Here is a 17560-nt window from a genome sequence, read left to right on the forward strand (position 1 = left end):
TGATTAGGTGGAAGGAGGACAGTGGGAGGCCACGCCCTGGTGATTAACAACCAGACAGTCCCACAAGGAAGGGTTAAAACACCAGACACAACAGGGAGAGAGAGGGCAGACTGCCAGATTCTAACATGAGGAGGATTTGATTCAATTCAACTTTATTTGAAAGATCATCACCTTGGTGATCAACACTGGATTATGGACTTCCCCACAGGGTTGTTTTGTATGGTGCATTTACAACAGGAAAGCAGCAGATACTTGAAATATCAAGACCACTACTATCTACTACTAGTATTAATCATTCATCAGCAGTCCTGAAATAACTGAAAAATGCTGCTTGCATAAGTATTCAGCTCCTACTCACTACCTTCTTACTACTTCCTAGAGCCACCTTTTGCCACAATAACAGCGGTTAGTCATTTCTTTGTAGTTATCTTGTGTATTTTTTCTCCATTCTTTCTGGAATATTTTCTCCAGGTTGTCCAGATATTTAGATTACGTTTGTTGACCGCAATTTTCAAACTGCCTCAGGTTCACAGTCGTATTGAAACCTGGACTTTGACTTGACCAAGGAGAACATTCACCGTTTTGTTTCGTAACCATCCCTGTTATTGATCTGGCCTTGTGCTTTGGGTCAGTGTCCCATTGAAAGGGGAACCTTTCATCCAAGCCTTTTCTGGCAGTGTCTCCCTGTATTTTCCTCCATCCATTCTTCCTTCTAACCAGACACCCAGTCCGTGCTGAGGAAAACAGCACGATGTTGCCACCACCATACTTGACCAATGGGATGTTTTTTGTTGAGACAAGTTAGCTTTGCCCCACACTTACTGTAGTGCTTTGAACTCTCTTGGTCTCATCTGGCTACTCTGTAGCTCCTTCATGGAGCATGATTATTGGATTTTTGGTAGCTCATAAGTCTTGTTTGTGTATTTTGACCCTGCAGTGTCTGGCGGAGGTCCATCCAGCATATCAATTTCAGAGGAGACGGCTGTCAGCTTGGTAGTCAGCTGGGTCCCTCCCAACGCTCATGTCCTCCAGTATCGTGTGTCCTACACTGCACTGACTGCAGCTGAAAGCCAGGACAGCACTGTGAGTAGGCTGTAATCATTACCTGTTCAGCTGCTTTGTCCTTCCTCCTACCAGACAGTAAAATATAGTGCTTCTCAGGGTTCACAGAGAATTTGGAAAAAAAGAAAGAAGTGTTTTACTTGAAAGCTTCACTCTGACAGGTGGGTTTGTTGTCTACAGGTGTTGGTGCCGGGAAGTGAAAAGCGGGTGGTGCTCGAGTTGTTGCAGCCAGATACACGTTACAGCATCCTGGTCACCGCAGAGTACCACAACAGAGAAGGAGGCAGCGGTTCAGCTCAGGGCAAAACCAGTGAGTCAAACACGCTGAAAGGATACACTGAGCTTTTTAAAAAACTGGAAAACACATAAAAAATATTGTTTTTCGTGCACTGGTTAAATTTACGATTTTGGGCTATTGTGCTTAATAACATGTCTTCTTTCAGACTACTGGAAAGAAAAAAAGAAGCCTGATTTATAGAAAATGTTATTTATAAAAACATTTAATATGTCAACAAAATGATACACGTTTTGAAGCTTGTTTATCTAAATTAGCATAATAATTGGATAATGCACAAATAAAGATAACATTTCAGAAACCTTCTAATACACAAAATAATTGTAATTAACAATGATTAGTTACTTTCCCTATTCACCTGTACGATCTGCCCTTGGATGGTAAAAACATATTTAAAGTAGGCTAAAAGTAAAGAAACATCTTGTACTTGAACCTTATTCCTGAGATACATCCCCACAGACTGATTCACTGCAACCCTACACGCTACAATACATCTATATAAACATCGTATGTGATGAATGAAACCACCTGGAAACATCTAGCTGTCCTCAATAAATATGTACATGTGTTAACTTGTCAACTTAAATACAAACAAAGATAAACCTCCAACACTAGACCATACTTTTCATAGAGGTTTCATTCATAACTTAAATGTAAAATGCTGTTGTCCACCTCCGGCTATTCTGTATGCCTGTCTGTTTATCGGCCCTGTCTTGCTCCCTCCCTCCAGCCAGTCTGCGGGTAAGCAGCGTGAGCGTGGTCAGGTCGGACCACTCCAGTATATGTGTATCTTGGAGACCCGTGTCTGCTGTGGATGGATATCGTATCGTCATTCAGTCCGTCAAAGGTAATCTAATGTAATGTAATGTGGTTATAAGGACAGGTGTTTGAGTCATCTTAACATGCAACACATAGACATTAGGTGTTTTATACTTTTACCTGCTCATGTCTTAGTATATTCAAACACTCTTAATCCTGCTCATACAAGTGCATACCACAAACCCTAATGTTTATTCCACATTCTATTTCATCTATATTTTATTCTGTTATCACTTTGCACTGATGTATGCACTTCTGGTTAGATGCTAAACTGCATTTTGTCGAATGAGGACTCACTGACAATAAAGTTGAATGCATTTATTTATTTTTTTTAAATCTTCTTGGTGTGTATGCCCTGTCTATGTGTCCACTGTCTATAGACAAGCAAACAAAGCAAGAAACTGTGGATGAGTCCCACAGCAGTCACTGCTTCACTGATCTGGAACCAGAGACTCTGCACCGCATCAGCGTGCACTCCCTTCTTGGCTCAGCAGAGGGCGCCGCTGTCTCCATTCTCCATCCAACAGGTCTGACCCACTCACCGTAACACCAACAGTATGTTGAAGTTGTCTTTGCACAGAAGTCAACACCTGCTTATTGCACATTCCCTCAATAAAAATAAATAAACAATAAATAATTTCTAGGCTGCTTCTCTACAGAATGCAGCTAAATCACTAGTAGTAGTTTTGAAAGTAATGGTATGAATAATTTGACACACACAGTATATGATCCTTAAACAAAGCTGTTTTGTTCTTGTTGTTTGTTAAATGGGTCGTGATTGAATTTACTTTACCTTTGCAGCCACAGCTCCTGCCAGAATTCCCATCCATCCACGGATGTACCCTATCCACAACGAAGGTGACTCAGCATCACAATCGCAATTATTCCTCCATGGAAATTAGTCGAGTATTACATGATATTTTTCTTCTCTTGTGGACGTCGTTTCAGTTCCGAGCAGACCCCGTTACATTCTTGAGTCCAGAAATTCCCAGTAGGTCATTAAATGACAGCAGGTCCAGAGGGCTACATTAGTTTTTATATTTCTTTCATCTTCTAGACCAGGGGTGACCAAACATTTTTGATTGTGGGCCATACACAGAAAGTTATAAGAAGTCATGAACAAAACAATAGTGAACCTGTAGTTTTCACCCAGTTACACTGCAACAAAGACCAGAAAACCCTGAGTGCCATAAAAAAAAAAGGATGCAACACTCTTAAAAGGTTTAAAAGGTTTAACGCTTGACATCGTAGAAGTGTATTGGTCTGCCCATATATTATTTATTTATCACATTTTAGTGTATATATTGTAATAATATATGTCATATTGTTATATTTATACGGTATTATATATATATATATATATATATACCTCAAAATATATTGTTTTATAATCAGTTTTGCCACTCCGTATTGCTTTCTCCACAGCTACATGTTGCATTGCAGTTCGTTTGCCCGTGAGACGTCCTTGAGACGTCATTTCATCAAAGTGTCCTTGGTCACATTGCTAATTTGTTTTAGGAAAATGCTGAAAAAGAATCCCCTTAACTGATTGTTTGTCTGTCCTGTTGCAGTCTGCCCTGAAGTCACGATCAGGAACAGCATTGTTAAAGGTGAGGCAAGCTGTCCGCGCACATAACCAGCAAACTAAATTTGAATCATTGAAACATCAGATTTGGCAAAATAAGATTAAGCATCCCTGTGTTATATGCCTCATTAGCACTGCCTATAACTGCGTTATATGCCTCATTTTATTTGATATATGTCATATGGTTGTTCAGGTTTTGACATGATGGAAGCTTTCGGCCTGACTAAGAGTGCTCACTCGTCTGTGGAGGGTGTGGCAGCTGAGCCTTTTGTCTTCAACACCCTCCCCACCTACACTCTGTACAGAGACGTCCAGCTGACACAGAGCACCAAGTGAGATGAGCTCTCTTACTGTTTGTAGTTCACCCTCTGCTTATTTCTCTTATTTTTGCTTTTATTTATACACCAATATGTAAACAGAGCCTCCATGTTAGCGCTAAACAAGGAACTTTTAACTGGTTATAAACAGTCTCAGTGTAATTCTGATGCCTCCTGTATGACCTACAGAACTAAACAAGACCAAGATTAGATGCTAAAAGGGGATGAATTAAGTATCTTCTCATCTCGCTCTCATCAACAATGAGAAAAAAGAGAGATGCCAGAAAGACGAGGAGATGGAGGAATTGTATTTACCAAATAAAAAACATCCTTACTCACTCCACTACACATGTTGAGGAAATGACAGCTACTCAGGAAATATTTGACAACATTGATAACATCCAGCCACTAGATATCGCACTCGCACTTCCCCCTTCCATTGCATTCATGTCACAACACAGCTGTTGCTCGAAGCACATGCGCCCTCAATGTGTTGCCAGTTCGTTGCACAACCTGTGTTTTCATGGTCGAGTGGAGTGACACTCAGACAGACTCAGTCATGTCAAGTGATATGAATTCATTTTGCAACATGTAGCTATACATTAACTGAAAATGTACCGCTTACAGTCAAACCGAGACAATTTTTCCGTTTTTTCCACACTGACTGGCAACTAGGGTGAGATAAAGGATCAGAGAGAGAGAGAGAGTGCAGCCATGCCTTCAGCAGACTTCACTTCAAAAGACTCTTATACAGAGCTGCACCTTTAACCTTACTTCTCTGTCCCCTTCCAGGTTTATCCACCCTGCAGGTTTCTCTCCAGAACACACCATCAGTATCGCCTTCCGCGTGTTGCAGGAAACGCCCCGGGAGGCCTTCGCTCTCTGGCAGCTCACTGACAACGACTTCCAGCCCAAGATGGGAGTGGTGCTCGACCGTGAGTTACTCATCTCCCCATCTGCTAAACTGCAAGCAACTTCTTCATCTATTTAGGCTCATATTCTGCCATGAGATCTTATATTGTCATCAGAGTCTCCGGATCAGTTGAGAAAAGTGAGCAACTGAAGTCACTTCTTACCGTCTTCTTATAGACCTGCCTTTTTCAATGTTGGTCAGACAAAAACAGACAAAGATATTTGACATTTGACCTGGGCATTTTACTATAATAAAAAAATGTTATGCACCAATCAATTAATTAGAAAAATAATTGTCACATTTATCGATAATAAAAAAAAATCTACACCTGCCAATCGTATCACCACGCAGGAGGAAGTGTGCATCTATTCATGGACAAGAGGTTTGTGGTTGTTGTTGACACAAGATGTAAACATTAATGGCTCCACGAGTGAGCCATAGCTATCTCAATGGTGCCTCGGTTAGCTATGAGTAGAAGCCTTCTGTGCTGTGATACGGTTGATGGGTGTAGTTCTGTAGAAGGAAAAAAGGTTTTCAAATGTATTTTTGTGGCACGACAAGCCGAGAGCTACATAGTTCTATTATATTGGCGAGAAGGCAGACATCTCCACGGCCAATATCTCCAACACTTACACTTACACTAAAACAATGTAGATTGATAAATAGCACTATATGTAAGAGGAAAAATATTATATTTATGTTATAAATATCTTGTCTGGGATTATAATCTTGCCAGGCTCATCCTATAAAAAGCAAAGATTTATCAGATTTTTGGTTGACCCTGACACCTTTTTCTCTGGCCATCAGGGGGCGACTCTTCTGGTTGTAAAAAGAAGTCTTATTGCATGGAAGTCAATGAGAAAATGACCCTACTTCTAACATTGTAAACAGGAGTTAATGTTTTCAATCTCTAGTTTCAAGTCTTCATCAATACAACATGAAGGTCATTTAGTAAATTATGGTCCATTTCGAGTCAAATAGACAAAAAGATGTTTGCTTTAGGACGTGGCTACCTTGTGATTGATGTGTCATTACTACCACGTTGCTACCAGGCTACCAATGCAAATAGCTACTAAGATGACTTTAACACTTTAACACACTTTAACACAGCTTGAATTATGCAGCTCACTTTGTTAACAGCTTCACACCAGAAGTCAGATGGAGTAAAGTTGCTGCTCGTGGTGCCGCTCTGTTGCTTGTGTCAGATCCACCAATTGCTCCTCTTCAGTCTAAATATGGTCACTTCTGTTCACTGGCCACACAAATCTTGCAAAGATGATTTTTGCAGGACACAATGTGGGTTAGAAGTTGATCTCCCTCCATGTTTATGCGTTCCACAGCTACTACTAAGCATCTGGTGTACTTCAGTCTGGACTACAGGGGAGAAGTGCAGGAACTGACCTTTGACCATCTGCAGGTCCGCAGACTCTTCTATGGCAGTTTTCACAAGGTGAGATAATATACACTAACAATGTAACATTCACTGTCATCAAGCAAAGGGATGGGTTCATAAAAACAACAGGAAGTTATTCATTGTAGTGTGGCTTGCTGATCTTGCTCACTTATCAATATGTCGAGAATTTGGAGCTGCAGCAGTGATTATGACACACAGGTCACGGAGACAATCAAGATACTTCAAAAACATTAGTGCGTTATTGATGCAGTTTGAGTCCAAACTTTCTCTGAGTCATAATTCAGTCAGATCTTAACACACTGACATCACTCACTTTGACTTCCTGAAGATATCATTGTTACCCAAACCCAACACCAAGAATAATCATAGGAGTTTTACAGTGGGGGGGTTGGGGTGGGCTGGGGGTAAATCTGACCACCTGGTCTAATATGCTGAAATAACTGTGATTGGCAGGTTCACCTGTCTGTCAGCCAGGTGAGTGTGTCCCTGTCTGTGGACTGCCAGCGTGTGGGTGAGAGGCCTGCCCGTCCCCTAGGCAACCTACCGACAGACGGCTTTGAGATGCTGGGAAAACTGGTGAAGACCAGAGGGCCCAACAGTGGATCTGCACCGGTACTTATTCTATTTCATTCCTTACAGTTTGATTCAGGTCTATCCTGTCAATAAATGACACACCCTAAACATATAAGTCCTCCTCATCTGTCTTGTGCTCATCCTGCTGTTGTTTCCAGTTCCAGCTGCAGTCCTTTGAGATCGTCTGTAACACCACGTGGGCTTTAGAGGATACCTGCTGTGACCTGCCTGGAGTGGTCAGTCTGTTACCATTTATTTAACTCTATAGGGACATTGTGAGCTGATGTGTGGGGCGTGGATACATGTATAGCTCATTTACAGTGCCCGTCGACAACAAATACACAAGAGATAATGCAAAACACAAACTGATGTTATTTTTAAACTTACTATATCTTCTAATACCTTAAATATTAGCAATGCATCCATGCCTTATTGTGAATGTCTGTGTGTGTCAGAGAGACGAGGAGAGCTGTCCGGCCCCGGCATACACCTGCTCCTGCTCCTCTGACATCCCCGGAGCTTCCGGTTCCCCTGGACCAACTGTATGTCACCATGACAACCCATGAGAACGCTCACTCATTTTCTGTGATCCTGATGGTTGACAGCATGATGACTTTTAATTATTTTTGCTTTTTTTTCCAGGGAAAGCCAGGTCCTCGTGGTGAGAAAGGCGAGAAGGGAGACCAAGGCCAAAAGGTGAGTTGGAAATATTTCTTGAGAGTTAGTTTGATTTAGAAACCTTGCAATTGTGTTTTGGTCATTTCCTGGCACCAAAAAATCTTTGTAAGAGAAGTGTAAAAATCAAAGTGTTTTAGTTAGAGACATGCCTTTGAGCTCCAAATTAATGTCTTCAAGTGTGTGTTCAGGGAGAGGTGGGTCCTTCAGGAAAGCCTGGATTTGAGGGAGGTCTTGGACCTCTGGGCAGCACAGGACCCCGAGGCATGGCCGTGCAGGGTAAAGTGGTGAGTAACCTGTTTAGCTTTAAATGTAGTATTATGATGATATTATGATGATGTGTAACCAAACTTGACTCATGAGTCTAGTATGTTGTATAAAATATACTTGTTTTATGTTTTCCCTTTTAGGGTCCACCTGGTGCAAGAGGGGGAAAAGGAGATCCTGGACGGCCAGGGCTCCAGGTGAGGCTAAACTCAAGTAGTGAAAAAATAAGGAAATAGAAAACACTTTTGATCATCTTCCCCATATTGGTCAGCCTCTCATTAAGCTCTTTCCTCCCTCACTGTTCCTCTGCAGGGTTTACCCGGTCCTCTGGGTCAAAAGGGGGAACAGGGGGTTCCAGGCCCTCAGGTGAGTAGTGACAGTACAGTAACAGTTAATGGCAGCAGCTGTTCATACAGTTTAGCTGAAGCAGTCTCTCCTCCTTCCCTCTTTATTTGTCCTCATTCCTCTGCAATGTGTTTCACAGGGCATTCGGGGAATGGAAGGTAACATCGGTGGACCCGGCCTTACCGGAACCAGGGTAAGATTGGATGTCATTTCAGATTAATTATGGGTAGAATTTTGACTTTGGTGCCACAATCAAGTCAAACAGTTTGACACTGACAAACCTTTTGGTCCATGACACAGAATTAAAAAAAACGAATATGTTAATGGCCATGCAATCTACTGTGGATATGTGTTGTCCTCAGAGGATGAATCATAATGTCTTGTTCCACCATCGGGGCACAATTTACTCTGACACACACACAATAATAGTAAAATCTAATAGGCTGAAGCACATTAAATTTACTGAGCCATTCCTTTTTGGACACATTTTGAGCTTTCCTCTAGCACCACCCTGAGGCCAAACCCCAGCATTACTGGACCCAGGAAGTGTTAAGAAGATTTCTAAGGAATATCTAGAATGTAATAAACACAACGTTACTGTAGTCCCACACAATAATAAAGCCCACTGCAACAATCTGCGGGCGCAAAGTAGCAGATTGTGAAGCGGTGATGCACTCAGCTGTGTTATCACAGCAGCTGGTAGGGGTCGCAAGTAAGACTACTGAGTTAGTGGTCAACAGGCAGGATAAAACAGGCAATAAAGGAGTTTATTTACCATCATGCATTGCCGATGAGTGTAGAGAGAGCAGCAAGATTGAGACAAATGTTGTGACGCAAAGATAATGTATTTAATGTGAGAAGAGTATCGCAACACAAATGCCCACAAAGTAGTTTGTATTTATTAATTAATTTGGGAAAATAAATGTCATTATTACATAATTGACAAGAGCAGTGTTAACCGTTCCCTTCTTTCTTACCTTTCACAATAGAAGCTCTAGACATAAACACAGCATCACTGCTTACCAGCAGAACTTAAATTCAATTCAAGTGTTTTATCATTTTGCAGATGAGCTCATTATATAGTTCTCTACAAAGAACTCCCTGGATAGTGAGTAGATAGTAGTGAAAGAGTGAGTAATTTTAACTCGAGAGGTCAAAAGCTAAAGGGGACTCCAAGACCGGTGAATATAGGAGCGGACAGGTCCTACATCATAATTAGGAAATGGCATCTATGAACGTATGTCATAATTTGTAGTTTGTCTTCTGTTCTGCACATCCATCTATTTGTGTTTTACAGGGTTTCCAAGGAATGCCTGGACACCCAGGGCCATTAGGGGAAAGAGGCTTCTCAGGACCCGTGGGACCTACGGTAAGACAAAAGGGACACAAAGTGGCATCAGTCATGTCTGTCTTCACATGTACGAACGTGGCACTCACAGTGAACACGGGTCAGAAATCTATTTGCTTGATAACCCGACACTCAGTTCTGGGGAACTTCAAAGAAAAGATTTACACACACAAAAGAGTGACAACGATATTTAAACACATAATGAAAACCCCAAGGAAGACAAATGTGATGCGAAGTTGGATATGGATAATGATTAATCGATCAAATTGATGGCAGCACATGGACGGGGGAGCTGGAAGAGTCAGACTGACACTGGAGAGACTTTAAATGACAAGCAGCACGTGTAGCACGGTGAAAATGGAAGTTATACTGACCTTGATTCTTACTATTGTGATAAATGTAAACTCCAAACCATAGAAAATAAAATAAAAAAAACAAAGTTTTTAGTTAGTAGATTATGTTAGTAAAAAGTCTATAGTTTATATAGTTTATATATTAGTATGGGTTTGACTTACCACATAAAGGGACCAAAACACTATGGAACAAAAGTGCACTGAGCTCTCGACCTGCTCTGAGTAGACGGGACACACACATGCTTGGCACCAGCGGTCTTCTTCCGTGCCTCTCCTCCCACTGCGCCCACATTGCAAGTCACCATGATACCAAATCGGCACAGCTAAGGAAATAAATTCAGTGCGCACCAGGAAAAAAAACAATTAGCTCGTGCTATGCCACACCATGCCAACATGAGAAAAGCCCACTGGGAGCCTCTGTTACTTGGGTTTATAGCCGAGGCCTGAAGCCAAGACGCACTTTTGAGATGAGACCTCTTCCAAAAAGAGGTTTGTGTGTATTATCAGATGTTGAGAGTAGGGAGAAGCACTCGTTGTTTACTTTTCTACTTGTTTGTCTGTTGCTTTACAGGGTCTGCCAGGTGGTAAAGGGGAGCGAGGAGAGAAGGTGTGTTATAGCTGTACAGTATATTTCTTATTGAATACTTGGGACTTGAGTTACATTTCATCATACTTTGTTCTCCTTTAATCCGCTGCTGGTGAATCTGCTGATGTTCGACAGGGGGAACCTCAGTCTATGGCCATGATCTACCAACTGGTCACACAGGCCTGTGAGCAGCTAGTGCATAGTAAGTACTCTGTTTAGCAAGCACGAAAAAACTGGGATCATATCTGCATGCACGTTATAAATTTAGAGGGTCCGGATGCAAACATATGCTCTGCATTCATCCAGAGCTGTGTGTGTTTTTCAGAGGAGGTGTTGAAGCTTGACACGTTCATTAACGAGGTAAATCGTAAGCCAGCACCTATTGAGGAGCCAGTGGGGCCCCCCGGGGAACCTGGTATAACAGGGCCCAAAGGCCCACCAGGAGGCAGGGGCTCCCAGGGGCGTGTCGGCTCGAGGGGGAGACCTGGCAGGCCTGGATATCCAGGAGAACAGGGTAAGACTCCATCATGTAAATAGATGAGAGGTTTGTTGGCAGTCCAACCACAATTGTCATATTTGTCAAGCAACTAACAAAAGTGTGAGCATTTATAAATTATGAATTTGTCAGATTTCTAGGGTCCAGTGTGATATTATTATTATCTTTGTTGTTGTGTACTGTATTATAGGTAATATTTTTAACTTTTTATGATTCTTCTTCTGTACAGGAAGACGAGGTATGCAAGGGGGAAAAGGTGAAGCAGGGACCAATGTCCAGGGGCCCATAGGGGTCAAAGGATTTGCAGGTACATCTAGGAGTCATTGTTTTCACATATCACTGTAATATAATGCATACACTGTGACCGTGTCACCAGCACCCAACCCTGTACTGATGCTTGGATATGCATGTTTATTCTGTGTGTCTGCAGGTCCTCCAGGTGAGTCCAAGCTGGGAAGCCCAGGCCCCAAAGGAGAAGATGGTAAGCTAGGACCCCCAGGGATCTCCGGGCCTCCTGGACAGCCAGGCGAGACTGGACCATCGGGTGTGTGTGACAGCAGTGGAGGCTGCCACAGAGCCCCCCAGCAAACAGGTTAGCTACTTACTCAAGTGAAACACAGCTTGGTAATATTAAGACATGATGGTCCAGGTCTGCTGGAGGGAACGCACACTGAGAAAACAATATATGACGAGTCCCAGATGAATGAGGTTTTCTATGAGTAAACTGGAATGCATTTTTGAATGTAGTAAAACTACAACAAATAAGGTTGTTGTTAAAGAATTATAGACCTCTAACAGATAATCATTTCACAATCATTTTCAATAACAAACTATTATTTTTAGGTTTACTGTTGCTTTTTTTGGTTGCTTTGGTGCATCAAAACGAGATGCAATGCAACATTGTCGTTGACCTTATTATAAAAGTGAACGTGTGAACAAACCACTGCCTAAGCACAAATCCAGCAGACACAGACACATTAGCATTACTCACAGTCAGTGTTGATAAATGATTAATTATAGCAGCTTTAAAGTTATGGTTAACTTAATCAGAGAAGTTGAAGACTTGGCAGAAAATATGTATTTTGTTGTTGTTGTTCATTCATTTTGTAAGGACAATTTGCCAACACTGCCAAACATGAACATGACCATGATGTGGTCTTACATGTTTTGTTTATTCTCTCTTCTCCCAGAAGACCCTTATTATGGCTACCAGCCTTGAGGTGGATACTAACAAGCATGCAGCAATGGCAAGGCCACTGATGTCTGTTTGAAAAGACTATGGTTCCTTTGGAGCTGAATGCCAGACTGGGAACGCAGCAGAAAGAGGACCACTGAATAGGTCTGCTGTGTTGAAAATGTCACTGACTGATGCGGAAGCTTCACGAGCTTCATCATGTACTAGAAAATGAAACCATATAAGAAGGATCTCTCTCGGTCCTCCTACAATGTTACAGTGTTCTTTGACGTTAAAATGTGGCTGATGGATGAACTGAGAATAAGTTGGAAGCGTCATAGTGTTTTGATGAACAGATATCATAAAGGAAAATATTTTCTTGTTAGGATCAGTCAGGTGTTGTCTTATACCACATATTCGCACTGAAACCTTTTATTACTATGTTTGTTTTCATGCACTGTAACTGTAGTTTAGCCATCTGTGTTATACTTCAACATATTTAATGTGTCATTCCTAACCTTAAACTGCCTCAATGATAATGAAAACGTGTAATCAATGGTGTGGAAGTTTTTCGTTTTGTTCCATGGTATAAATGATACCGTGAACGTGTCTGTTGTCATGTGTATGACAATTTGTACATTGTTTATTATATTTACTGTATACAGTTATTCATGTATGATATTTTATACTTTTAACTATTTGTAATGAATTTGTGTTTACATTTTCTGGTTTCAATGGGGTTCGGTGATAAACATAATGTGGCGTGTGTGTCTGTATGTGTGTGTGTGTGTGTGCGCGTGTGTGTGCGTGTGTGTGTGAGAGAGAGATTTGTTTTACCATGTTAATAAATTCTATTAAGATGTGTCTAATGGTATGGATTTTTCTCCCCGAAAATAACTTGACTATTAATGAGCAACAGGATAGAGTAGTGTTGAGAAATTCTGTTTCTGCAGGATAGTATGCTTGTCTTCTGCTTAAGTGCCCTTGAGCAATAAACTGAATGTGTGTAAGCTGCTGTTCTGAAGCAAAAACTGACCTCCAACTCACTAGAAAAATAAATTACCGAGCAGGAATCAATAACGGTAATAGATGTCATCGTCCTTTGTGGGAACCGCGGTGAAGAGACATTTGTTGCTAGTGGTGTTTATTTTGAAGAGCACAACGGAAGTCCCGACCCCAGCGGCTTCGTTAAGTTAGCCTCAGTGGTGCACTCACTTCCCGGCTTTGCTAATTTATTTTTCAAAATACAGGTAACCGTGCTTATTTACTGCCCTTCAATCAGCGATGCATAGTTACAAAGACAAGATACAAGTCAGTTGTAAAGAACTTGTGAGGACATCACTGGGCAACTTTTTCTACTATCATTGTTGTGAGGTATGATATTGGGATACTGCTAATGAGAGGAACTACTCGGCTAACTATGCTGTATGTTTATGTTCTCCACCATTTCTTTTACTGTGTTTCAGTATCGCTGATGTAAACAGATTGAATCCGGCTATTTGGGGGGAAACGTATGTAAAGTATGCCATCCAATGTGTTTGCCAAAATAGTAATGACAAAACTCAATTTATTTTGAAAATGATAAACAGGATGTTGTGGGACGCATGAACTTTACGCAGTGGGGTTACCGTAGAGTCACGTCACCATGGCAAGCCGAAAAACTTCGCAACCAAACCGGGATAGTGAGGACAAATACTCAATACTGTTGCCGACCTACAACGAAAGGGAAAACCTCCCCTTGATAGTGTGGCTTTTGGTGAAATATTGTGGTGAAAGGTGAGTTCCCGGGGAGCCGAGAAGCTGCTAGGCTAGAGCTAGCTAACGTGTAGCTGTGGTAAGTTAGCTAATGCAATTCGGCGATGAGCTGTCACTAAATCCGAGTGAGGAAATGACAGCTCGGCTCGATGCGCTCTTCATGGTCACTTCAACGATTATAATTATTTATTATGTCAAAACTACAGTAGAAACTGTTTTATCTGCAAGTTAACGCACTAGCTTTCTCTAGCTCCCGTTTGTAGCGCTTGATTTACTTAAAGATAAAACTTTGTCAGAAGTGCACAAATCGACCGAGCCAAATTACAACCTTCAAATGAATGTATCTTATTTACAGTGGATATAACTACGAGATAATTGTAATTGACGACGGAAGCCCAGATGGGACACTGGAGGTGGCAGAGCAGTTGCAAAAAATCTATGGAGAGGATAAGATAGTAAGTAGACAACAACTGATTGTTTAAGTATGATTTACAACATGAAATATATAAATAAAATAATGTGTCACGATGTATCAGAATGGTGCAATGGATATTTATACAGACTTGTAATCTCTCTTTTCTGTGGTTCAGCTTCTACGACCAAGAGCGAAAAAATTAGGCCTTGGTAAGTTCAAAACTGTCAAAATAATAATGGCATATTGGTTTCTAGTAGTATTTACCAACCACTGATGAGCTCCTGTTTCCATTCACAGGCACTGCCTACATCCATGGCTTGAAGCATGCTACTGGGAACTTCATCTTTATAATGGACGCGGATCTTTCCCATCACGTAAGTGGAGCGTGTGTGTGTGTGTGTGTGTGTGTGTGTGTGTGTGTGTGTGTGTGTGTGTGTGTGTGTGTGTGTGTGTGTGTGTGTGTGTGTGTGTGTGTGTGTGTGTGTTCCATGTTTTACCATGTTAATTAAAAAGTGTGTGTTCCACCTGCAATAGGTTCACATGAACACATGAAGCTGATCGAGGTTTAACAATTATTTTCATTAGTGATTAGTCTACTGCTTGATTAGTCAGTTGCTTTTATTTTTGATTAACCAATTAGTCATTTGGTCTATTAGATGTCAGATAATAATGAGAAATGTACCATGTCTCACAATCACAATTTCCTAAAGCCATTAAAGTGCTTGATTTGTCACGGCAACAGTATAGAAAATGAAGCAAATCCTCACAGTAAAGCAGCTGGTGTCAGAGATTGAATTTTTGCTTAAAAATTGATGATAAAGGATTAATCATCACAATCTTCAGAGAACACAGCGACTTATTCATGCAACAAATCAGTGACTCAGTTTAACCGATTTCTTAATTGCATTCGAGGTATTATAATGGATTAGAGGTGTGAGTTTACATGATGTTTTTTCTTTGTCAACTCTCTCATCTCTATCATCATCAATTACTTTTTAATGTAATTTCAATATTACAGGATCTGTGAGTTATTTCACTTTGGATGGATTGTTACTTGAACATTCTTGTTTCTTTTTCAGCCTAAATTCATCCCAGAATTTATTGAGTAAGTGTTCATAGATTTTCACATCCTACCATACTGTTTTGTTTTGTCAACCAATTTTGACACACAAAATTCATTTCTGAATATTAACACACTCATTTTTAGTGACAGTGCCACAACTTGCAGTTGTCACAGAGACTGTGCGGAGATCCTCTAGTTACGACCGTTTTGTCTGATTTGTCAGAAAGCAGAAGGAAGATAATTATGACCTGGTGTCTGGTACTCGATACCAAGGGAACGGGGGCGTGTACGGCTGGGACCTGCGAAGGAAACTCATCAGGTAGCTGCAAGTCAACAATAGCGTGCTGTCTTCAATTTCCACTCAACTTGTCTCGCTCTGACCCTGATTACGACAGGCAAGTGGCTGAGGCTTGATTTTCTTTTCGATCTTCTGTCTCCTTTTCTCGTTCAGTCGGGGAGCCAACTTTCTGACTCAAGTGTTGTTAAGACCCGGCGCTTCAGACCTCACAGGCAGCTTCAGGTGAGTGGTGCAAGTGTGTGAGCTGTTCAGTGTGCATGGGGATGTGTTTTCTCACACACCTGCTGTTTGTTCTCAGGCTGTATAAGAGGGAGGTGTTGGAGAGTCTGGTCGAGCGGTGCGTGTCCAAAGGTTACGTGTTTCAGATGGAGATGATCGTCCGTGCCAGACAGTTCAACTACACCATCGGAGAAGTGAGGCTCTAATTCATTCAATCTTCTATCCACGTGATTATTGAGGAGAATATTTACCGCAAACTGAAAAACTCTCCTTCCTCTTCCAAACTACAGGTCCCCATTTCCTTTGTGGATCGAGTTTATGGAGAGTCCAAACTTGGAGGGAACGAGATTGTGTCATTCGCCAAAGGACTGATCACTCTCTTCGCCACAACATGATCAGTGATGTAATCAGTTCGGACAACCCACAGTCATTTAGTGGTCCTTTCACTCTTCAATGTCGATGTCTTAAATGCAGAAGTTGTATCAGAATTTAAATAGAGTTAAATCCACTTACCTGAGGTCAGACATTGACATGGGAGACATCCCGTTAGCAGCAAATACAACGTAATTTATATCAAATTCCCTGTCAGTCATTGTCTGGAATACTGAATGAACCTTGTGCATTACATTCCCATCATCCTCTTGAATGAGTTTTAAACAAAGCACATAGTGTGTCATCATCAGTCCCGACAGCTGACATTAACAGGGTTGTCAGAGAGGAGTTGAGTAGGCGTTTAACTGCTACACCTGTGATTGTTTGTATCAAATGAAATAGTTTGTATTTTTGGCTTGTTTTTTTTTTCTTTTTTTTCTGTTCTCTTTGTTTTTTTTTATCACAACTTCAAATGGGTTCAAACAGCAACCAGCCGCTCCTATTCATATGCATTGATCAAGGTGGGAACTGAAACGAGTGCAAGGTGCTGTTGATTTCTATGAACACGGACAGGTCAATTAACACGATGGTACACAATAGTAAAGAAAAATCATCCTGGATTATTCTGATAATGTCTACCACAAATGTAAACCATTCAAATTAAACCAAGCAGGATGAAGATGTATGAATTCAAAAATAATCCTTATTTTGTCAATAAAAGTTTTGTATGTGCGAGGCTGGATTACCAAGCCCTGAAAACTCCAGGTTTATTGTGTCTCGTACTGGTTTGTGTCTATCTATGTGAATGTTTATCAGGGAATATGCACCTTTAAGAGCATCAGGCCTTACATTGGGTTCTGCAATAACATGACAAGGCCTTGTCTTGAAGTGGGACCTTGCATCAAAATCAGGTTATATGTTGTATATTCCTAAATTAATTAACAAGTGAAACAACCACAGAGCAAACCAAGAGTCACTCAAGTACTATTTATCGCATTATAAGAAAATAGAAAAACCTCTATTAACAGGAAGTGATGATGAGGGGATAATGGGCCAAGGATTAAATTAAGTGGCACAGTATATTGAGAGCGGATGTACAGTACTGTTCTTAGGGCATCACCACACCAAGCAACGCGGAGGAAAGTAGTCCCGGTCTGTTTGGTAGAGTTGGCCATTTACCAGCGGTAGTGTAGTACAGCGCCACCTACCGTTGGCC

The 17560-nt window shown here is 41.2% G+C and overlaps 2 protein-coding genes across 4 annotated transcripts in view; both read left to right on the forward strand.

Annotated features, from left to right (window-relative positions):
* LOC311016783 (collagen alpha-1(XX) chain-like) overlaps nt 1-13192 on the forward strand; it is a 31893-nt gene extending 18701 nt beyond the window's left edge. For 2 of the 3 annotated variants that reach the window (XM_084014715.1, XM_084014716.1), the window contains exons 19-42: nt 938-1083; nt 1243-1372; nt 2088-2204; nt 2557-2703; nt 2978-3034; nt 3748-3786; nt 3955-4093; nt 4871-5013; nt 6332-6441; nt 6859-7017; nt 7137-7214; nt 7434-7520; nt 7621-7674; nt 7845-7940; nt 8064-8117; nt 8233-8286; nt 8405-8458; nt 9563-9634; nt 10538-10573; nt 10688-10754; nt 10878-11066; nt 11278-11355; nt 11479-11640; nt 12239-13191. In XM_084014715.1, coding sequence (XP_083870841.1) covers nt 938-1083; nt 1243-1372; nt 2088-2204; nt 2557-2703; nt 2978-3034; nt 3748-3786; nt 3955-4093; nt 4871-5013; nt 6332-6441; nt 6859-7017; nt 7137-7214; nt 7434-7520; nt 7621-7674; nt 7845-7940; nt 8064-8117; nt 8233-8286; nt 8405-8458; nt 9563-9634; nt 10538-10573; nt 10688-10754; nt 10878-11066; nt 11278-11355; nt 11479-11640; nt 12239-12267 — 2297 coding nt within the window. In that variant the 3' untranslated portion in view covers nt 12268-13191. Of the gene's footprint in view, nt 1-937; nt 1084-1242; nt 1373-2087; nt 2205-2556; nt 2704-2977; nt 3035-3747; nt 3787-3954; nt 4094-4870; nt 5014-6331; nt 6442-6858; nt 7018-7136; nt 7215-7433; nt 7521-7620; nt 7675-7844; nt 7941-8063; nt 8118-8232; nt 8287-8404; nt 8459-9562; nt 9635-10537; nt 10574-10687; nt 10755-10877; nt 11067-11277; nt 11356-11478; nt 11641-12238 lie in introns of all 3 variants that reach the window. The other variant, XM_084014717.1, reaches the window with a different exon arrangement.
* Nucleotides 13193-13832: 640 nt separating this feature from the next.
* Nucleotides 13833-17023, forward strand: dpm1 (dolichyl-phosphate mannosyltransferase subunit 1, catalytic). Its single transcript, XM_084015147.1, has 9 exons — nt 13833-13998; nt 14333-14432; nt 14568-14601; nt 14690-14766; nt 15472-15497; nt 15679-15774; nt 15907-15975; nt 16052-16166; nt 16263-17023. The coding sequence occupies exons 1-9, from the start codon at nt 13868-13870 to the stop codon at nt 16365-16367; spliced, it is 753 nt and encodes a 250-aa protein (XP_083871273.1). The 5' UTR covers nt 13833-13867; the 3' UTR covers nt 16368-17023.
* The last annotated feature ends 537 nt before the right edge of the window (nt 17024-17560 follow it).

Source organism: Eutrigla gurnardus (assembly GCF_963514095.1).
Source record: "Eutrigla gurnardus genome assembly, chromosome: 8".
Taxonomy (NCBI): Eukaryota; Metazoa; Chordata; class Actinopteri; order Perciformes; family Triglidae; genus Eutrigla; species Eutrigla gurnardus.